The sequence below is a fragment of the Centruroides sculpturatus genome, unplaced genomic scaffold (assembly GCF_000671375.1).
Source record: "Centruroides sculpturatus isolate CEXI.00-Female unplaced genomic scaffold, Cexi_2.0 scaffold354, whole genome shotgun sequence".
Taxonomy (NCBI): Eukaryota; Metazoa; Arthropoda; class Arachnida; order Scorpiones; family Buthidae; genus Centruroides; species Centruroides sculpturatus.
In genome coordinates, this window is record NW_019384699.1 from 157,132 (window position 1) to 181,799 (window position 24,668).

The 24,668-nt window shown below is 26.0% G+C and overlaps 1 protein-coding gene across 1 annotated transcript in view; it reads right to left on the bottom strand.

Annotated features, from left to right (window-relative positions):
* The window catches only part of LOC111627503 (potassium/sodium hyperpolarization-activated cyclic nucleotide-gated channel 2-like), a 125,291-nt gene that overhangs the window by 86,308 nt on the left and 14,315 nt on the right, over positions 1–24,668 (bottom strand). Inside the window, exons 3-4 of the mRNA XM_023371088.1 lie at positions 8,487–8,650; positions 6,079–6,353 (exon numbers count right to left, since the gene is read on the bottom strand). Of these exons, the coding sequence (XP_023226856.1) occupies positions 6,079–6,353; positions 8,487–8,650 (439 nt within the window). The remainder of the gene's footprint in view (positions 1–6,078; positions 6,354–8,486; positions 8,651–24,668) is intronic.

Here is a 24,668-nt window from a genome sequence, read left to right on the forward strand (position 1 = left end):
CTTACATATACTTCTTCCCATTGACTGACATAACGCACAAGCCGAGATAATCTAAGCAGGCGTAATAAACTGAGCATTTTTGCAAACCGTAGGATACGCAACGCCCTTCCTGCATGAAGGAGTTGAAAGTTATCACTGTAGTCCTGCTGAAAGATAAGGAAGATGTAGTCCAGAGGTATAGAGCTTATCAAATCCAGGAAAAACCACGTCCTCACATAATGTTTAGCTATAAGTTTAGGATCCAATATCACTTGCTCGGAATTGTCTTGCTGCATAATACCTGTAAAAATAAAAATTCATTATTAACAACTAAAAGCTCAACCGTAAATTTTTGTCATAAATTATTATTAGAGACTAATAAAAGGCTTCTTTGTGGTTATTTTGATAAGGTATTATTTTACAAAATGCGGATTAATGTCTTATACTTTCAAAACTAACGGATCGTAAATTTTTCTCGAATGCTCACAGAAGAATATTCATACAGGTAAGTAAAGAATAATACGCACACATAAAAACGCTCATTACCTTTAATATAAAAAAAAAACATAGGAAATATAGAGAAGAGTCTGGCACTTTAGTATCGAAACTGTAAGGAGGTCGTAGCTTATCATAGCAAAGAAGTCATTCTTGTTCATCAGAAAGGGAGTTTTTGAGTCTGTTGAACATCATCACGATAAAAATAATAAGTCAAAAAATATGTCGGCCTTCCATCAGATTCCCATTAAGTTTTCAACAAGGACATCGTCACAATAGAAGATCGTTGGTTTGACGTCATCACCCATAGGTCACTTATCGTTTCAGTTCCTTTACGACCACATCGAATACTCATTTAAGAAAGTCACGAAAAACAGCATCGAAAATATGATTATATTGGCTATACATTTTATATAAACATATTTTATTAGCATAACATCTACCCACTAGCAAACTTTCTTTTGCCGTGTACAAAATTGATTTTTATTTTCCAATGAATATACCGTAATTTATTGAAAAGTATTTTTATCAGTAAAATTATCCTTAACAGCAACCATATTGACGGTACTTCTCAAAGTCTGCCTTTTAGCGAACAATTTAGATACAGCACAGTTTTATCTCGTTAAACTTTATACGTTCGGATTTTGAATGATAGAAATCTGCTTTAAAAGGAAAAGAATATTATAAGATAAAAAAGTTAGAAAATTCTTAAATTAGAAACAGAACGACCAGCTTATTTTATCAGCATTGTGTAGCTGGCAAGGTATAAGATACAGAATTTTAGATATTTTATTTTTATAAATGATACTTATAATTCTTTATGTTTATTTATCGTTTTACGACATATAAATTGATATAGTTTAAAATGTATGATTATATTCAATTTATCATTATTTTATGTCTTTAATAATTCATACATCTTTTGTAATTTATAAAATGATAATTTTATCATTTTTATACTTAAAATATTTACAATAAAATCAATTTAGAATGCATTTTTCGAAGTGCACTTTTTACAAGATAACTGCGAGAGATTCTCGTAATAATATTTATTTCAAACAATAAATTAACTTTAAAAAATCTCTATTTAAATACGTTAAATATTTTGAAATTTACATGACAACAAACAAATTCAAGTTTAATATTCTTCAAAATTCAGATAGAAGAGGATTGATAAAGAGATTCTTGAATCATTCGTTGATGTTTTAAATAAATCTCGTAATATCAAGACAGAGAAACCTCAAATATATCATAACAGCAACCGATTTAAAGGAAATGCGATTTCAATTGAATTTATAGTGGTTTTATTTCTTTCTTTTGCCAATTTTCTTTATGTCTTTCAACAAACAAAAGATCCAGAAATGTATGGTTAGATGCGTCAATAAGAACACGAGAAAGACGTCCGTGTTGACACCCTTGGGATCTATGTGATGGATGAAAACTGAGTAGAATTACTTTTGACTATAAGAAGTTCCTTTACAGGTACTTTACACAGGAAAACATTGCAATGTTTAACGATTTTTAACTTTGACCTGTCACAGTTGACAAATATTGACGTGGATGTTAATTATGCTATAACAACTTCTAGATAATTTCTTCGTAAATTTGACATGTATTTTATCATCATTTACCATGTATTGGTTCATAAATCGAAAGTTGTAGTGTTTATGAATTTAAAATGTCTCAATTTTATACGCTAAAATTATTATTTTGAGAAAATAAACATTGAAAAAAATTAAATTTCAATAAACAAATTCTTAAAATTTATTAAACAAGACAACAAAAAGGTAACGAAATTTGCAATTTAAAAAAAAAAAAGATAAATAAATAATGTTAGTGTCGAAACTTGGCAAGTCTGTCATAAATTTTAGCTACGATGACAATAACGAAGAAATTTAGAAAGTGATGCAAGTAAATTTGTCTTAAGTTATTTTACTCACCCGTTCTAAAGTTGACGACAATGTCTAAGAGAAAGATGGTATCTGACAAACAATTGAAGGCTATCCATCTCGCAGACAAATCGTCATTGAAGAAAGAAATCGCCACGGGAAGGATGATGAGGTTAGCTACAAGTAGGAGAAGCATACAGAGGTCCCAATAGAACCTAAACATTTCATAAGAAAAAAAAAGTAAGAAGCAATTTTGTTATAATCCAATCTTGTTATTTATAGTTTGACAAGTAATTTATTACTTAATAGCTTTACAAATTATTAACTCTTGAAATACAATATAATTAATGAATATGCATAGTAATTGAAATAAATAAAAAGTCATTTAAAACGAGCATTTTTAATTAATTTTAATTACTAATTAATAAGATTTCCATTATTTTAAAAATATTTATTTACGTAATTTCTATATTAATAAGACGTTCTTTGCATTTAAACTTTTAAATAATAAAATTAAAGACATTTAATTTTTAACATTAAAAGTAAATTAATATTATTATTTTTCACCAATAAAATTCCATTTTATTTTTTTCAAAATGTAGGAATTTTGTAATTATCTTTGTACAAGTTTATGTAACTTATTATAAACGATAATAAGTTTATATATTTTAATATAGTTAAAATCTTTATAATTTACAATATAAATTATCATATCTAAATATCGAGAGATCAACAATTATTACAATTTGATTAGATAAACAATATAAATCAGTCATTACATCCTAAGAGCTTGCAAATAAACAAGCTCTTAGGATGTAAGAGCTTGTTTTATTTTTGAATTTTATTTTTGAATTTATTTTTGATTTATTTTTGAATTTATTTTTGAATTTTATTTTTGAAATTAAAATTCAAAAATAAATTTTAATTTTAATTTCAAATTTATATTTGAAATTAAAATTCTATAATGTCATGTATTACTACATTATCATTAACATTTTATTTAATCAATAGTCATATATTAAATGAATATTATCAATTATTTCTTTCAATACAATACAATATCTTAGTAAATGTTTTTTAACTTGTAAGGTAATTACATATAACATAAATTGAATACAAGTAAATATCATATAGACTATAAATAGAAATCATTCCTCGTTTTATAGTTATTTATATTCTACATAGAATAGAAGAAAAACATACGTTATAGAAGTGATATAAGCATTAAGGAAAAAGGTTTTAACCCTAGTTTAGGGATTGTAATTATAATGGAAATTTATCTACTGTATGTATGATCAACGTTAATTTTAAAAAGTTGNTTGTAAAGTCAACTTCTAAGTTATCGACGTTTCAAGCAATCGATATCTTCAATAATATTGCATTCATTCGCTAAAGAAGAAAAGACTTGTTTTCCCTTCAGGATAGTTGTTCTTTTTCTATCTTAAATACGGCCCTTATCTAGATCCCACAGAGTTACTTGTAAGTTATTTTGGTGATTTTCTTTGTCACGTTTTACAGGAAATGATTTACCATCTCTTGTTTTAGTTTGACATTTTTTTTATCTTCTATTGAATTCCTTGTTATTGATCGATTAGAACTTAAATATCTTAACCTTGAACCGAAACAAAAATAATTTATATAATTAAAAAAGTTTCATCTTGGCTAAAATAACTGTAAAATATATATTGCAGATGTATAATATCAACAAAATTGAAAATAGTTTCATTATTTATGCAAACTAATCGAGATGTGCTGTTGACTATAAACAAATGAAACTTGACTATTGGTATGATTCGTTTCCACAGAAAAATCTGCATTGACATCAAATATTTCTTAAGGCACTATTAGTAAAGTTCCCGAACAAGAGTTTAAACACTCCTATCAGGAATTTGCATCTATATTTAATTAAAACTGAGAGAATTTAAGAATATTTACTCTGATTAATTCTATGGTGAAACAATTCTTTTTGCTTATAACAGTAAGAATTCGTAGAGTTCTTTTTGTTTTTTGTTTTCTTCATGAAAATTATAACTTTATAATAACAAATAAATGTAAATAAATATAATTTTAAGAGAGCCTATTATATTTATAACGTAAAAATAAAACTCAAACAATTTTTTTTTTAATATATAAAAACTTATCATAAAAATAAACAGAGAGGAATGTTTACCAGTAGATTATCAATTTATCAGAGTTGCTATAAGCACTTTCTATTTGAAGAGTGCAGAAAATAGAACAACAAAAAACAAATTCGGTGTTTCTTATCGAATGTTGAAGGTGGATAATCCTACGAGACATTACACTTATTCCACTTTTGAGAATAATGCAAGTGAATTATGTGACAAATGTTTTCTTGAATGTAGAATAAATCTATCCAAATTCTATAAGTTACTCGTATATTATTAAATCTCCTAATAAATTTAAAATTTTAAATTCAAACCAGTTGATATTTTTAATAAGATTTTTTTTAAAGTTTTTTTCAATAAGAATCTATTTCATCTCAAAATTAATCGATTGATTATAAGACTTTAAAATCATAAACCACATTAAGTAACAATGATATAATGCCGAATCTTTCTGGTTTACTAAATAATAAATACGTTGTTTGGGGAATTAGAGAGTAGTTGGTAGCGAAACTTTAAAGAATTATTCATTTGTTTTCCAATAACATCACTTAATTTTCTCTCCATTTTCCTGTCAAAATGATGCCTAGAAGCGATTTTACGAGGAAAAAAATTATGATTCTGTCTGTAAATTATTCAAGAAAATAAAATCCGTTCANGCATCTGCACAGTAAGCAGGAATTGTGGGTCCGAGTTACACTTTGGGTTGATTCTTTTCTTCAAGAAATTCTAAATTAAAAAATTAATTTATTATTATTATTTTAAATTACAGCTTAAGCAGAAGTTTTTACTAGACTTGTTTCGTTAATTAATTAGTGTTTTTTAATGATTTTTTTTAGTGATAGGTTTAGTGTTTAGTTTTTTCCTGCTAACAATGTTAAGGAATTTAAGAAAAATATGTATAAAGCCACTACAGATGTCCAACTTTTAGTACAGCTTATAATAAAATACTTTTCATTTATGAACTTTCGTGGAGTCTGGAGTCATTTATTTTAATTTCCATAACATCTGTTAGATTATTAGAATACATAAAATCAAATTTCAGAATTCGAAAATCGTAGAGAAGTTTACTCAAATTGTTTGAAATAATACAAAAAATTAACAATAAAAAAATCAAATATTAGTCACAGATGCAAAAAATTATGAATTTTTCTCATATTAATTTTCCTATTGCTAAAATGAAAGCTATCAACAGAATTCAATTTTATTTAATTTAAATAAACCTTTTTCTTCGTTTATAGTTTATTTAAATTACTTTTAATATAAAAATTTTTGAATTGAATTTTTTCAATAAAAATAAATTATTAAATTGTGAGCATGTTAAAAATAGGATCAATTAAACTAAAGAAAAAGTGAATAAAATGATGCATAAGAAATGAGAATATTATTCCTAAATTAAGACCTAAGGTGTTATTAATCTTATATAATTTAAAATCCAAAAGCTAATTTTATAAATTTGATTTGAAAGATGGATTTTTTTTTCTAATATGAGATATTTTCCTAATCCTTCTTTCACTCGATATTACCACCAGAAGCCGTTCTGATACCTTGAAAACTTTTAAATGTAGATGTATGTTATCGTTGATACTTACATATACTTCTTCCCATTGACTGACATAACGCACAAGCCGAGATAATCTAAGCAGGCGTAATAAACTGAGCATTTTTGCAAACCGTAGGATACGCAACGCCCTTCCTGCATGAAGGAGTTGAAAGTTATCACTGTAGTCCTGCTGAAAGATAAGGAAGATGTAGTCCAGAGGTATAGAGCTTATCAAATCCAGGAAAAACCACGTCCTCACATAATGTTTAGCTATAAGTTTAGGATCCAATATCACTTGCTCGGAATTGTCTTGCTGCATAATACCTGTAAAAATAAAAATTCATTATTAACAACTAAAAGCTCAACCGTAAATTTTTGTCATAAATTATTATTAGAGACTAATAAAAGGCTTCTTTGTGGTTATTTTGATAAGGTATTATTTTACAAAATGCGGATTAATGTCTTATACTTTCAAAACTAACGGATCGTAAATTTTTCTCGAATGCTCACAGAAGAATATTCATACAGGTAAGTAAAGAATAATACGCACACATAAAAACGCTCATTACCTTTAATATAAAAAAAAACATAGGAAATATAGAGAAGAGTCTGGCACTTTAGTATCGAAACTGTAAGGAGGTCGTAGCTTATCATAGCAAAGAAGTCATTCTTGTTCATCAGAAAGGGAGTTTTTGAGTCTGTTGAACATCATCACGATAAAAATAATAAGTCAAAAAATATGTCGGCCTTCCATCAGATTCCCATTAAGTTTTCAACAAGGACATCGTCACAATAGAAGATCGTTGGTTTGACGTCATCACCCATAGGTCACTTATCGTTTCAGTTCCTTTACGACCACATCGAATACTCATTTAAGAAAGTCACGAAAAACAGCATCGAAAATATGATTATATTGGCTATACATTTTATATAAACATATTTTATTAGCATAACATCTACCCACTAGCAAACTTTCTTTTGCCGTGTACAAAATTGATTTTTATTTTCCAATGAATATACCGTAATTTATTGAAAAGTATTTTTATCAGTAAAATTATCCTTAACAGCAACCATATTGACGGTACTTCTCAAAGTCTGCCTTTTAGCGAACAATTTAGATACAGCACAGTTTTATCTCGTTAAACTTTATACGTTCGGATTTTGAATGATAGAAATCTGCTTTAAAAGGAAAAGAATATTATAAGATAAAAAAGTTAGAAAATTCTTAAATTAGAAACAGAACGACCAGCTTATTTTATCAGCATTGTGTAGCTGGCAAGGTATAAGATACAGAATTTTAGATATTTTATTTTTATAAATGATACTTATAATTCTTTATGTTTATTTATCGTTTTACGACATATAAATTGATATAGTTTAAAATGTATGATTATATTCAATTTATCATTATTTTATGTCTTTAATAATTCATACATCTTTTGTAATTTATAAAATGATAATTTTATCATTTTTATACTTAAAATATTTACAATAAAATCAATTTAGAATGCATTTTTCGAAGTGCACTTTTTACAAGATAACTGCGAGAGATTCTCGTAATAATATTTATTTCAAACAATAAATTAACTTTAAAAAATCTCTATTTAAATACGTTAAATATTTTGAAATTTACATGACAACAAACAAATTCAAGTTTAATATTCTTCAAAATTCAGATAGAAGAGGATTGATAAAGAGATTCTTGAATCATTCGTTGATGTTTTAAATAAATCTCGTAATATCAAGACAGAGAAACCTCAAATATATCATAACAGCAACCGATTTAAAGGAAATGCGATTTCAATTGAATTTATAGTGGTTTTATTTCTTTCTTTTGCCAATTTTCTTTATGTCTTTCAACAAACAAAAGATCCAGAAATGTATGGTTAGATGCGTCAATAAGAACACGAGAAAGACGTCCGTGTTGACACCCTTGGGATCTATGTGATGGATGAAAACTGAGTAGAATTACTTTTGACTATAAGAAGTTCCTTTACAGGTACTTTACACAGGAAAACATTGCAATGTTTAACGATTTTTAACTTTGACCTGTCACAGTTGACAAATATTGACGTGGATGTTAATTATGCTATAACAACTTCTAGATAATTTCTTCGTAAATTTGACATGTATTTTATCATCATTTACCATGTATTGGTTCATAAATCGAAAGTTGTAGTGTTTATGAATTTAAAATGTCTCAATTTTATACGCTAAAATTATTATTTTGAGAAAATAAACATTGAAAAAAATTAAATTTCAATAAACAAATTCTTAAAATTTATTAAACAAGACAACAAAAAGGTAACGAAATTTGCAATTTAAAAAAAAAAAAGATAAATAAATAATGTTAGTGTCGAAACTTGGCAAGTCTGTCATAAATTTTAGCTACGATGACAATAACGAAGAAATTTAGAAAGTGATGCAAGTAAATTTGTCTTAAGTTATTTTACTCACCCGTTCTAAAGTTGACGACAATGTCTAAGAGAAAGATGGTATCTGACAAACAATTGAAGGCTATCCATCTCGCAGACAAATCGTCATTGAAGAAAGAAATCGCCACGGGAAGGATGATGAGGTTAGCTACAAGTAGGAGAAGCATACAGAGGTCCCAATAGAACCTAAACATTTCATAAGAAAAAAAAAGTAAGAAGCAATTTTGTTATAATCCAATCTTGTTATTTATAGTTTGACAAGTAATTTATTACTTAATAGCTTTACAAATTATTAACTCTTGAAATACAATATAATTAATGAATATGCATAGTAATTGAAATAAATAAAAAGTCATTTAAAACGAGCATTTTTAATTAATTTTAATTACTAATTAATAAGATTTCCATTATTTTAAAAATATTTATTTACGTAATTTCTATATTAATAAGACGTTCTTTGCATTTAAACTTTTAAATAATAAAATTAAAGACATTTAATTTTTAACATTAAAAGTAAATTAATATTATTATTTTTCACCAATAAAATTCCATTTTATTTTTTTCAAAATGTAGGAATTTTGTAATTATCTTTGTACAAGTTTATGTAACTTATTATAAACGATAATAAGTTTATATATTTTAATATAGTTAAAATCTTTATAATTTACAATATAAATTATCATATCTAAATATCGAGAGATCAACAATTATTACAATTTGATTAGATAAACAATATAAATCAGTCATTACATCCTAAGAGCTTGCAAATAAACAAGCTCTTAGGATGTAAGAGCTTGTTTTATTTTTGAATTTTATTTTTGAATTTATTTTTGATTTATTTTTGAATTTATTTTTGAATTTTATTTTTGAAATTAAAATTCAAAAATAAATTTTAATTTTAATTTCAAATTTATATTTGAAATTAAAATTCTATAATGTCATGTATTACTACATTATCATTAACATTTTATTTAATCAATAGTCATATATTAAATGAATATTATCAATTATTTCTTTCAATACAATACAATATCTTAGTAAATGTTTTTTAACTTGTAAGGTAATTACATATAACATAAATTGAATACAAGTAAATATCATATAGACTATAAATAGAAATCATTCCTCGTTTTATAGTTATTTATATTCTACATAGAATAGAAGAAAAACATACGTTATAGAAGTGATATAAGCATTAAGGAAAAAGGTTTTAACCCTAGTTTAGGGATTGTAATTATAATGGAAATTTATCTACTGTATGTATGATCAACGTTAATTTTAAAAAGTTGAAAGTTATGGTAGATTCAAACATATACAAAGTGATATAAAATATTAAAAAAATTATTTAATCAATATAATTTATATGATATTCTAGTTTAAAATAAATATATTGATTGTAATTGTAAATATACTCTATATAACCTATATATAAAATACTTAAAATCGTCACGACACTTTTTTCGTCAAGAAAAAGAAAAAAAAAGAAAAATTAGAAATGGCGACACCGAGAATCAATTAATCAACAGAAAATGTTTGAAGAAATGGACGAAGCTCCCTAGATTAATATATATATGGGAGACCGGGGCAACTTCGGCATGCGGGGCAAGTTTGTCAAGCGCTTTTTTTTAAAAACAAATTAAAAGGAGACTTTGGTTATAGGTTAGGCAGTTGAGTTTTATTGGTGGCTTGTTGAGTGTAGTGTTTTTATTGTTCTCCAACAAGCGTAGTTGAATTATCAAGCAAATTTTCATTTTCGTTCAATTCCATATAATATTTTTTTTCCATTTATATTGAATTGGCAGGTTTTGTTATAATTCCATGATAACGAAAGTTACTTTTCCTGTTAGAAGGATGTAACTTCAACTTATTCACGTGGCCAGATCGTGGCTTGGCATTCTGTTCTCAGGGTTGTACTTAATGTTTCGAAATCATGACTAGCGGGGTAAGATCGGCAACATAAAGCCACATTAGAAGCAAAGGATAAAAATCAAACAGATGATAAATGAAAACATGTTTGCATTTGTTATTCATGTATATATGTCTTTGAACTTGCATTTCGTTGTAATAATATTAAATGGGTGTTGGATTTGTATTTCTTTGTTTTAATAGTGAATTCCAACTTATACATTGTTAATAACATAATTTTATATACGTGCCTATCTTGCCCCATTACTGTTGCCCCTATACCAGGGGCAACTTTAATAAAAATAATTAAAATAATTACAACTTTACAAAAAGAGAGAAGTTGCCGATCTTGCCCCTATACCCGGGGCAACTTCGTCAATTTCTCTCTTCTTGTAAAGTTGTAATTATTTTAATTATTTTTATTTCCAAACTGATTTTAACCAGTTCTATAGTAAGAAAACATTCCAATAGACAATATGCAAAGCTTTTTTTTTTAGTTTACAGCAGTATTTATTACACAAAATTTAAGTAAAGCTTAACATGCCGATCTTGCCCCGGTCTCCCCTATATATATAAAAATAATTATAGAACTTTTAAATCGAGTAAATTAACCATGAAAATCTTTCGCTGAAGATTAAAAATGAACATAATTTTTGATAATTGTAATGCAGAATTTTAATACAGTTCTGTTTATAAATAACTGCAGTATATAACAGATCTACTCAATAAAAGTTTTTCGTATTTTACAAGATATATTGGAAGAAAAAAATGATCATTTTATTATAACATATGGGTTTCCTATTATATCAAATTTATTTTCAGTTGTAATCTGTAAGAAAAAGTTCCTAAAATATTCTCTGTTCGATTATCTATGTATCTACTTTAAATATTTTGTATCTAACATAATACCTTCACAATTAAAAAGGTTTATATTTTATCTGGAAATATATTTTCCGTGTAATCATTTTAATAGAATATTTTAATAATTTCTACATTATTATACAAACTAGTTAATTATTTTGGACTAATTAAACTGACAATTTCGCAAACTAAGTTATACTCCTTTCCTGTGATAATTCCAACGTTGCTATTTATTGTTAGAACAAATCTACACAACATAGAAGTCACATTTAATTTCCTAATTTCCTATTAGTAGCAAAATCACATATATACATGTATATCGATGAAATGAGCATAATTATATACAATATATATAACTGCATTTAAAAGAAAGCTTCTTTTTAAATCTTTATATGAAATTTTCAGGGTTTTAGGAAGTGAGAGAAACTTAATTTAGAACTTCTAAATACCATATAATTTATATAGTTATAAATAAATTTCGTTTGGATGCGATTCAAAATTTCTTGAAGATTTATTGTTTGATTAAGTATTTTACTATGAAAATCTATAATAATCTTCCACTTTCTGAAACTTTAAGCGTTAGCAGATATCGCATTGGATGCAATCCAAACAACAAATATCAGTTCGAATATCGAAATCTATAATCTGCAATCTTTAAACAAAAGCAATGAAATCCTATTCATATTGTAATGATAAACACGTACTGTACAGTAAACGTTTATCTTCTATTAGAAAGTTTGTTCGATTCAAAACGACTAAGATGTAATAAATTATTCTTTATTAAAGCCTGATATATTTTTATTGATAGACAAATACTTATTTTTAATCTAAAATAAATGATTTATTTTTGAACAATACTAATTTATTTCGGGAAAACGAACGGTTTCTTCTTGAAAGAAACTTGTGATTGACCTCAATGTCTCGTCACCAATTAATTCTTGCCTCAATCGTTCGAGTGGATCAATTTGGGTCATCCTCACTTCACTTTAAAGTACTTTATTATCTAGTTGTCAAATAGCATTTTCTAATACTAATTTGTCCGAGTGATTAATCTGAGTTTACTATTATAATTAGTGCGGAAATTTCGAACGTAATATAAAGTGCAATAACTTTATTATATATATTTAAACTGAATAGTATGAATCTAATTTTCAAAGTGTATCTCCCATTAGAATAAATATATTTGCTGATCTATCATTTATATAGCCCAATAAGTTATTCTGTCGCATTTTGAATAACAGTCGAAAGCGATATGAACCATGGTGTATGTGTCATGCAATATCCCCATAATTGGAAGTAACCTTGCCCTATTTTGTTGATGTCATATTATTCTACCCATCGAAAAGAAGTTTGCGTGCCAAAAATCGTAAAATTTTACTTATGTAGTATGCAACACACACATAAACTAGAAAGCAAAGGGGCAGATTCCTAATTTACATTCAGTGGGAATTTAATATATAAAATAGAAAAAAAGCATGCGTGATTTGAAAATTTATAAGGGATAAAAATTCGAAATATTACATAATATAATAAACCTTATAAAGTTCTGTTGCTTAGATACGTCATCGTGATCAAAAATACTTTTTAAAAAATTTAATATTTATAAATTACATTTATAACTCAATGACTAAGAGAGATGGATATAAACTATTTTTAAACATATATAAATAATATTTATTTAGAAATATAAAAAAATTTCTCCTAGTAACAGGTATCGATTTTGAACCATTATGGCTCATACGAAGAAAGAAAGAAAGTTTTTAAATGATTTTATAACCAAACGAGTTCCCTAAAAACTAATATCACTAAGACATTATGGCTTTTAATGATCAAATAATATCAGAGAAGTAAGATCAAAAGTTGTGGGTACTTAGAATAAGTATAAAATGGCAGTATCATCAAAACTTCAATTTCTAATCATCCTATGAATATTAAAATATTCGTTTGGAAAACTTTACATCGGAGATTTATGACTAATCTTTAGATAAATTCTGACATAAGTAGCAAATCCCGTGAGAATATCAACATTCGTATTCATTTGCAAACGTAGAAGACCAATCACTTTCTGCTACAGCGGCTAGTGAATAATGTTGTTAGTTCTTTCATTACGGAATTACTGCTTTGTCACCCATCTATAACTCTCGTGACGTAAAATATCATACGATTTTTTTTAGCTGAATCAGATGTAATCTTATTCCCACCAAAAAAGTAAAAGTCAACAAAGAAGCCTGAAGCTTGCTTAAGTTTCCGAGGAATAAAATTTCTTAACCGATTCTTTTTCCCTTCTATTTTCAAATTATTTACAGAAAATTTCACATATAAATTAAATAATAAAAATAATAATATTTATTTTATGTAGATCATTATCTTTTCCTTCAATTAAGTTCAAATCTAATATTTTTCTCGCTACTTAATTGCATTTTTATTCTTGTTTTTCAAGATTGATTGTTTAAAGCTAAATTTCCAAATTGCGTTTTCTGATCACTTGCACATTAGTAATTGGAAACTAGAACAGAAAGCATTTTCTATGTTTAATTAAAGTATATTAAATTTTAACGGAGTTTTATTACACTCGTAAATAGTTAATTGTTAATGAAGACAATGATTGAGCTGAGTGTTTTCCTATCAAAAATAATCATACCCTAAATTAACATATAAAACAATTTCTATATTTACTTCTACGTCATATAAAAAGAAGGAAAATAAATCATGTTATTTTGTTATTCATTGAATTTTGTCTCTTAGGAACTGTTAAACCTATTTTTGTGCCATTATATATATTCACAGTAAAGCTAAACTATAAACATTTCTCATGGGCATGATTTAAATTTAATGTGCTACAAATTACACCTATTTATTTACATATAAAATTTTTTATAACTTAAATTAATGTTGAGCAATTAGCGATTATTATTTCCCAACTTTAGACTCGCAATAGTCATATAAGCAAAGAAAATCATTTTCGGTTTGAAGCGGCCATTCTTTGCAGCTAGTTTTGGTTCAATTGAACCAATACTAGGAAATGACGTCAATGAAACACGTGATATGCCTTTAACAGTATTACTTCTGTGGATCCGATCAATACCTAGTGCCAGTTTTCAGAAATAATAAATTTAATTTTTCTATCAGCATCTGTAAGAAATTCGCTAATTTTGTGGGTTTATATTTAACATTTAGCAATTTTACGTTGATTAAAAAAGTATAAAGATACATTGTGTTCTTTTTTTCGTTTTAAAGGTGACACATCAAATTGAAAATTATATTATGTCAGAAACATATTTTATGTAAAAGCATTGAAGGACTGTTCAGTCTACATTTTTAAGTTGTTCTCTGACAATGCTGATTGAAGGTTCAATTAATGTTTCATCTAAAAAAATAAAAAAATAATTTTTCTAATGCATTTATTTTACGGTTTGATGGTAAGGAATGTGATAGAGTAGCTTAAGAGAGTCGAAGAGAGATGGAGAAGAATATAAAGAACCGGCAAATATATGGTAGAAACTTAGTTCATGGGATAATAACAGCATATTGCATTCCAATCTTGTTATCATATTTTCGTTTATTATTATTAAATATATAAATTTACACAATAATAATCGTATATGTAATAAATTTTATGATTAAATAACTGGATTACCATTATGAAGATCATTTTAAATATACAGCAAAAAGTAAGTTTTCGATTATAAACTATAAGATTAAAGTATATATTTTATATACGTAATTCATTAAAATACATAACTACAACATCATACAACAAAATCTAATTTGTATGATAGTTTAATTTTGCTATTGACTAATTATACATAATACGGATTTGTGGTTTTAAATATTATTTTTATAAATTTAATAATTTATTGGAAAAATACTAGAAAGCCATTAATGTATGTTAAATTAAATTTTAAATTTTGTTTGCAGAATTCTTTCTTTGTACGAACTAACATCTTCTGATAAGAAAAGTCAATAAGAGAGTTTGGAAACATCTTAAAATCACTTTCTTTAAAGGAAAACAATAAAAAAAAAAAGAGAGACTTTTTATGGGCGTATCGATTCATTTGTGCTTTTTTACATATTCTTTAAAATATTAACATTTAGGAACGATTGATAATTGTAATTTAATGACCTTCTCATTGACTTGATAATCTAATTTCATTCGAAATTTGGATGAAATAAAACAAAATCGTTTAATTTTCATTGCGATATTTATTGTAAGGCAGTTATCTTCTAAGAAAGAGATTTGTTCCCCCAAAAAAATACCCCATTAAATGTTTTCCTTTTTTTTCTTTCTTTTTATTCTAAACTTTAACGTTTATTGATTACTTTCAACATACCACATTCTTATTATTTTCAATTTATAGTGCTCGGTTTATAGTTCACGGAAATTGAAATGGTTAAAACAAAGTAAATTTAAACTTTTAAAGAGTAAATATCTAATTTATAACATCAGATTAGTTTGTTTCACATATAAGATGAATGCCTTAACAATTTTTATTAAACTTAAAGATGTAGAGATTTTTTTCATTTCCTTTTCTCAATCTCTATTTAATTAATGGACTAGTAAGGAACTTTAAATACTACTAAACTTATAAAAAAAAACAGCATTTAGTAGTTTTCAGTTTGCAAACTACAAATAGTTATAAATTAAGAGAAGCTTTACAGTTATACTTAATCCAGCGTAAACGTTGGAAAAAATCGAATTGCAATCGTCCTTGTCAACTTAGGCTGATATTTTTACCTTTGTAAATTTAATACTAATGTTATAGCTGAAAAATATAGTTATTATATTATTCCATAGAGTAAGAATGAAGCCCATGTTATTAGACTTTATTGGTTTGCAATTTTAAAATAATTATAGACCTATAAATTCCCACTGTCGTCCGTCCGTCCATCTCTCCTCAACGTCGAGAACTGAATTATATAGATGAACGTCGAGAAAAGAAAATCTTAGGGGCAGGAGACACCGAATAACTATACACGAACTTCCAGTGCAAACCAGAAGTTTTGCTATTTGAATTCAAAAAATTTTCCCTAAAAGGTGTTAGATAGATGACCGGCACGATTCTATTGTTAAAGGATAAGTATGATGTACAGGGGCAAACCACTACTAACTTGAGGTGGAGAGAATATATTTTAAATTAAATAAATTAAAAAAACTGCATTAAATGATTAAAAACTGCAGCCCGGTAGTGTGACGATGTTTCAACTTGACTTGTTCCGTTCGTTGCTTAGCGGCGTGATACAAATTCAAAAACCAAACACATCGGTTCTATTCTTATTCGAGGAAACTATGGTAGTTTTTATTGAATGAAAATGAAATTAATTTATGAAATACCAATCATTTTGTGTGTAATTTTTATTAGTTTTTAATATCAATAAAAAAATTATAATATAAATATTATAAGCGATACTTGAAAGCTTTTTAAACTTCGGCGAGAAATTGTTAACGACAACTGGTGCACCAGACGGGATTTAAATGGATGTAATGATAGTCACTATTTTGAATAAATATTTTCGAAGGAAAAAAAGAAAATGGTATTATCATAAAATACAAACCGCTTTATTAGTGATAAAAATAAATTCAAAATGCATTTATTTTTATAACGAAATTTTAGAAGATTGTCGGACAATTTAAAAGCTAAAATATGTATATTTATTTTTTATACGAATTCTTAAATTTTATCTACATCAAAGCATTATTTTTTAATCTAGATTTTGAATTTGTTTCAATTATACATATATTTATAATTGCAGAAAATTTGATAAAATATTTTCTTTATTTTGCATAAATTTTAAATGACAATGAGCTCTGAATAATATTTAATACTTTCCTATTTAATAATAAATTAAAATATATTAAATAAAAACATGTAAAATGTAGCTAATTTGCAAATAGAACTATGTAGTTTTTCAAATAATTTCGTAAATATTTGAGATAAAGGAAAAAATAAATTGGAAATAAATTATGAAAATATTACCGAAATGTGTTTATTTACACTTATAATACAAACATAAACAATTTTTCACGTTTTATATAAAGTAACCATTTACATGTACATATTTTGTTATAAAATGCCATAACTAAAAATTATGTAAGAACTAAACTACTGTGATGACTGAATACGATATTATTTAATGTATATATCTTTATAAATAGTCGTAGGAAACTGGAATCTCTCCAGATTCAAGTAGACGTGGCTAGACAACTCAGTGTCAGCAATGATGTTGGTCACTGATTGTGTACCCGTTTTTTACAAACTAGAATATACTTTAAAGATAGAAAAGAAAAAAAAACAAGACGAGTTATGACTTTTAAATCGATCGATTTGTAAATCCATTGGCTCAAACACAGCTAAACTAGCCAAAGTCTAAGTCTCGATCTTTACATGGAGAAGTTTGACCATAAGAGAAACAATTAGCACAGTTACTTCAACATTAATAACACACAGTACTTTAACACAGTAATTTAACATTTTTTATGCATGAAAAACTTTTATCTTAAGTCGAGATGAATGGATGATTTCTATTATACTCAAAAAAAAATAAGAAAAAAAAATTCAATATGAATAAAATTTAACCGGAAGAAATTAGGATCATAATAGTAATCGTATATCAACGATGATGGCATAATAAGATTTTTTAATTCGAATTTTGGTACTCAATTATGTTCTAAGGAGCATTAGAATTCATAGATGTTAATTACATCAATAGGAACTTTTTATAAGGTATTATGTAAATGCAATAAGTGGTGTCTTTTCTTGTAAAATGAATATTACCCTGCTTCATTGGTAATATTCATTTTAAGGAAAATTAGAAGTATAAAATACGGAATGGTTAGCATGTTCTTTTTCAATTTATTTTGAATATCGTATATTCGTAGCAAAAATAGCATGTAGTTACGTGCTGTTTTTGAATATAGTATTTATATGTGAGAAGTTTATGAACTAACAACCACATTAATTTTAAAATTTAATGAAAAAGTCTGTCTCATTTTCAATCTGTATTTTACTTCCAATTGCATTATTACAACTGTTAAACTGGTAGAGAATTTGAATAATTTTTAATGGTTTGTGACGGATAAATAATTGATGAGATAGTTATTGCTTGCCAAACTACAGTTATGGAATCGCATTTAAAAAAATAATGCTTTTGCGTTATAAATTTTTAAAATTGTTTTTAGCATTGTGATGAAAAATCGCTTTTAACTGTTTAAAAAAGTACCAAAGATGTAACTAATAACAATTATTATTTATTAATATTACTTTAGAATAAAACAAGATTTTATTAGAGACAATATTGTTATATAACTATTGTCTTTGAACTTTATGTGCATGAGTTTTACAAGAGCAATACTTATTAATATTCTTTTCGCTTGGAAGCACGAATAATCATATAGATAATGCATAATAATTCTCCTAACATAAAGTTGAACTAATCCAATGTAAATCCTTTATTAATGTAATAATATTTAAGAATTTTCTTGCATATATAAATTTCAAGTGGCCATTCTAGATAACAAGAAAAAGGATTCGCCAGAAAGATATTAAAAAGTCAAAAATTAAAATTTGGGAAAGAGATTAAAACTTTCTATAATTTCCCAACGAAGCCATAAAACATTAAATTGAAACTTTAGAGAGTTAACTTTTTTTTTAAATAAATCGACTTTTTCTTAAATTCATAATAAATACTTTTATTCCAACTAAATTTTTGTGGTACTATTGTTCTATAAAATATTTACATATTAATCCTTAGCCGACACTAATACATATAAAGTAGAAAGTTGTTTTCGATTTTGAAACCGTCATAAATAATGAGAAATTTCAGTTTTAATCACAGCTTCAATAAATCAAACATGGAATCTCTCTTTATCCTGTAGCTTCATTTTATGGGAAATGTGATGAATGGTTTCCTGCATTTTTACGAAAATTGGTTTCTTTCTTTGTTAGGTTTTGTACTTTCTAAATGCATTTCACTTATACAACTGGGTGTTGTCTAATTTATAATAATCCATTAAAAATATTAAGTACAGTTCGAAATGAAGCAAAAATATTTTATTTAGTTTTTTTTACATTTTAATTTTACTTAATGAACTGCACTTTGAGTAGACTCTACTCCCTAATAATAATAAAAAATAATAAAATTCAACTTAACGTAGATTTTTTTAAAATTTTTAGAATAAACTCGTATAAGGAATTTTGAATACCATATATTTTTATTCTTTTTTACTCATTCACTCTGCTAGTTTCTGTTGGATAAACAGAATTCAAACTTCATAAGTTCGTATTATTTAATATAAAAAAAAAACTTTTTGATAACATAAAATAAAATTTTGAATTCTCTCTTAAAATATGCGTTATCAAATAAACTAAATGAAGTAAAAGTTTTATGATAAAAAAAAATAAAATATATTCAAAATTCCAAAGTATAAGTTAAAAATAACTTTGTTACTAAAATTGAAGTTTTCTGTTAAATCAATTTGTATAAAAGAAGAATTGTTGATAATAAATGTAGTCATATAATGTCAGAAATTAAATTTATGTTATGAAAATGAAAAATTATTTTTCAAAATAAATTATAAATTCTGAGGAGGAAAATAAAACTTTATTTTTGTAAATAATAATAATGTAATGATATTGACAATAATTTCTATAGTAGTAATAATAATTCTATATAAATTAATAACAATAAAATTAGCAGTTTTTCAATTTGTGCAGGAATAAAAATATTTTCATAAAACACATCTTTTAATAAATTACATGTTTGTAATCATTTTAAAAATGAATTTATATAATATGTAAAATTATTTAGTACGTAATGCTTGTATTATTAGATTATATAAAGGGGAAAAAACCTTTATGGCTCCTAACTGAATCATAAAGCTTAAGTTTAATGCGAATTTTATTATATGTTTATATCTAAACTCGTGTACAATGATTTATCTAACCTTTATTATCGTTTTTATTTTATTTATATCTTAAGATTTGAAATAAGTAATTTAAATGTTTACAATTTAAATCGCCATTTTAAAAAAAATTTAAATCAAAGTATATATTATTCGCTTGGAAATAAAATTAAAATATATTTTAATTTTATTTCTTTAATAATTTAGAATAAAAGCAAGCAATTTTGTTTTATTTTGATTTTTATTTCCGCGCGATATTTAATATTCTAAACATAAAATCGAATCGTATTTAGCATAAAATATAATTTTATATATATATATATAGTCCTATATCTTTGGTAGCCTGTCTTGTAATTAATAAAGCTCATCTATTGTTATGTAGATGTTGATGTAGTCTAGAATGAAATTTGTGGTTTTCGGTCATCAAACAGTCATATTAAATGTTCCTAGTCAAACAAAGGTAACAATGGATAATTGTTTGAATTTTGAATCGAAACAGTCAGACCATCTCCATAACAACAAAATTCGAAAAGTAATGTTTGATGATGGAATAGAGAATTTAACAAGCCATAACTGTTAATGATAATTAACAAGGCTTCATTAAGTTTTCGCCAATGAAAATAATGCCATTGAGGCACAGTAATTCGCCAGGAGGACTCTATTCTCTTTGGAAGCGAGCCAATCGAATGTAATAAATTAACAGGTGGTTTTGTGTAGGTCATTAAAAAACAATGTTTAATATTCTATGATATAAAATTTTAAAATATGAAATAAAAATTTTTTATTATTTTATTCGGTGTTTGTTTAAAACATTAAACGATGAATTATCGGATATATTAATATATATATATGAGTCTAAAACACAATACATATGACTAATTTAATTTTATGCATTGTGAATAATACGTTAACTGCTAAATTTGGTTTCTAAATACATTCTTATTTTTTATATAATAATTTAAACGCGTGTTAAAAAATGAATCAACTCAGAAGAATTTTTATTGATTCATTTTTACGAGAAGATTTAAAATAACAAGAAAAATCTGAAGAAGATTGACAATAAAATATTATTATAAAAAAATTTTGCTATTCCTCAGTAGTGCTAAATTTTTATTTAACAGATATTATTTTTATCATTTTTTTTAAAACTGCTATCGAAATTAGATTCAAATTTTGAAAATATATTTTTAATTTGTTTTTTATTTCAGTCCTTCACGTGATAAATAAGAAATAGATTTTGGTTTTCAATTTTCTAAAGTATTTTATAATTTATTTCCGATGCTTGTTGCGAATAAACGTAAGCCTGTCAAGAGCGTTTTATATAGTACTTTACGCTGAAAAAACAGAATAGATCTATACTCTTCCATCTAGAAAAAAAGAGATGCTGAAATATAAATCTCCATTCTAGTAAGTATAGAGTCGATCAATAATTCAGAACATCAATACATATTTAATCAAAAGATCAATAGAAAGCAACAAAACTTCAGGTTGAATGGGTTCATTATTTTCATATAACCTAAATACTCGTCTTTGCTCTTTAACCGTTCAGCAATTTGTTCGGAGAGGAATGAACTTCAAAAACAGCAATAAATGCCATGAAGGAGTGACAAAATTTTGTTAGATAAATGTTTAAGTGCTATTTATCATAAGAACTTTTAGAGCTTAACAAATTCCCATTTTTGAAGCTTTAATACTGGTAGATAATTATAAGATATCATTTAATTTTAACAAATTACTAAACAAATTAACAAATGTTGTGTGGTACTCTATCGATTGAAGCTTAAGGACATTCTCTCTTTTAAGTAAATCTTGAAACATTTTGGCTTTTGGAAAGTTTTCTGTCTGGTGCTGTATTTCAAGTGGGTCATTCCACAGTAGACTTGAGATACTACTCCAATCGATAAAAACAACAAGTAGTGACAGTTCACACAACAAAACCTGTGTTCGGAAGGGAAGAAAACTAGTTAAGGAGACTTCTGACAAAAATACTTAGTCTTTTACTATTTATACAATGACATAGAGTAGATAGCAACTTCCCCAGTAATCGACTCATCAATAACAACTTTAAACGATTGGAAAAATTCGCTCTCAACTAAACTATCCAATAAAAATTCTTAAACTGTATTAATTTATTATTGACAGACTTATGTATTTTATATTAGTTAAGTATATAGTACCTTTTGTGCTTCAATACATTTTAAGATACATTGATGTATAAAAGTAAAATAAAGACGAAAGAAACACTGTAAAAGCAATTATGGATAACTTCCAAATTTTACTTTTTTCGGTTCTAAATATTATTTTCTTGAATTTTCAACATTTTAAATATAGTTTTATAAATTAACTTTCTGGACATATCTTAAATTTAAAATTTAACTACTAACGTGTGACATAGATAACGTTTGACGTGTAAGTAAATCTTAGATTTAAACTTGCATCAGGCTTCATCTTACAGCATTTAAACTTTTCGAGTATCGAATGGTGATGGTTGGAAAGAGGTCAATCTAATTCCTGTCCCGATAACACTTGATTCTCAATCTTCCTTTCGAATTTCCTTACAATATAGGCCTACCTATTCGTTTTGTACTCGAGTAGTTGCCGAAGTAAATTAATTTACAGTTAGCATGTGTTTTGAGAATGATCCATATAAAACACACCTTTGGGCATTATAATTAGTAAAGTTTTCATTGGAATTTTACATGATTTTATTTCCACTTTGGACAATTCGAAAAAAAAAACATGAATGCCACAATCTTCTTTTTCACAACAAATCTCTTTTCAAAATCACTGAATACAAATGACCCAATCTAAAATGGGATTCGAATCCTCTAGCGAATAGGCAAGAATTCCTTATTTAGCAAACAGTATTACTAAGTTTATACATATTAACAGAAATAATAATAAATTGAATATTTAGAATTTTTGATAATNATATAGTCCTATATCTTTGGTAGCCTGTCTTGTAATTAATAAAGCTCATCTATTGTTATGTAGATGTTGATGTAGTCTAGAATGAAATTTGTGGTTTTCGGTCATCAAACAGTCATATTAAATGTTCCTAGTCAAACAAAGGTAACAATGGATAATTGTTTGAATTTTGAATCGAAACAGTCAGACCATCTCCATAACAACAAAATTCGAAAAGTAATGTTTGATGATGGAATAGAGAATTTAACAAGCCATAACTGTTAATGATAATTAACAAGGCTTCATTAAGTTTTCGCCAATGAAAATAATGCCATTGAGGCACAGTAATTCGCCAGGAGGACTCTATTCTCTTTGGAAGCGAGCCAATCGAATGTAATAAATTAACAGGTGGTTTTGTGTAGGTCATTAAAAAACAATGTTTAATATTCTAAAAACATTTTTTTAAANTGAGGCACAGTAATTCGCCAGGAGGACTCTATTCTCTTTGGAAGCGAGCCAATCGAATGTAATAAATTAACAGGTGGTTTTGTGTAGGTCATTAAAAAACAATGTTTAATATTCTATGATATAAAATTTTAAAATATGAAATAAAAATTTTTTATTATTTTATTCGGTGTTTGTTTAAAACATTAAACGATGAATTATCGGATATATTAATATATATATATGAGTCTAAAACACAATACATATGACTAATTTAATTTTATGCATTGTGAATAATACGTTAACTGCTAAATTTGGTTTCTAAATACATTCTTATTTTTTATATAATAATTTAAACGCGTGTTAAAAAATGAATCAACTCAGAAGAATTTTTATTGATTCATTTTTACGAGAAGATTTAAAATAACAAGAAAAATCTGAAGAAGATTGACAATAAAATATTATTATAAAAAAATTTTGCTATTCCTCAGTAGTGCTAAATTTTTATTTAACAGATATTATTTTTATCATTTTTTTTAAAACTGCTATCGAAATTAGATTCAAATTTTGAAAATATATTTTTAATTTGTTTTTTATTTCAGTCCTTCACGTGATAAATAAGAAATAGATTTTGGTTTTCAATTTTCTAAAGTATTTTATAATTTATTTCCGATGCTTGTTGCGAATAAACGTAAGCCTGTCAAGAGCGTTTTATATAGTACTTTACGCTGAAAAAACAGAATAGATCTATACTCTTCCATCTAGAAAAAAAGAGATGCTGAAATATAAATCTCCATTCTAGTAAGTATAGAGTCGATCAATAATTCAGAACATCAATACATATTTAATCAAAAGATCAATAGAAAGCAACAAAACTTCAGGTTGAATGGGTTCATTATTTTCATATAACCTAAATACTCGTCTTTGCTCTTTAACCGTTCAGCAATTTGTTCGGAGAGGAATGAACTTCAAAAACAGCAATAAATGCCATGAAGGAGTGACAAAATTTTGTTAGATAAATGTTTAAGTGCTATTTATCATAAGAACTTTTAGAGCTTAACAAATTCCCATTTTTGAAGCTTTAATACTGGTAGATAATTATAAGATATCATTTAATTTTAACAAATTACTAAACAAATTAACAAATGTTGTGTGGTACTCTATCGATTGAAGCTTAAGGACATTCTC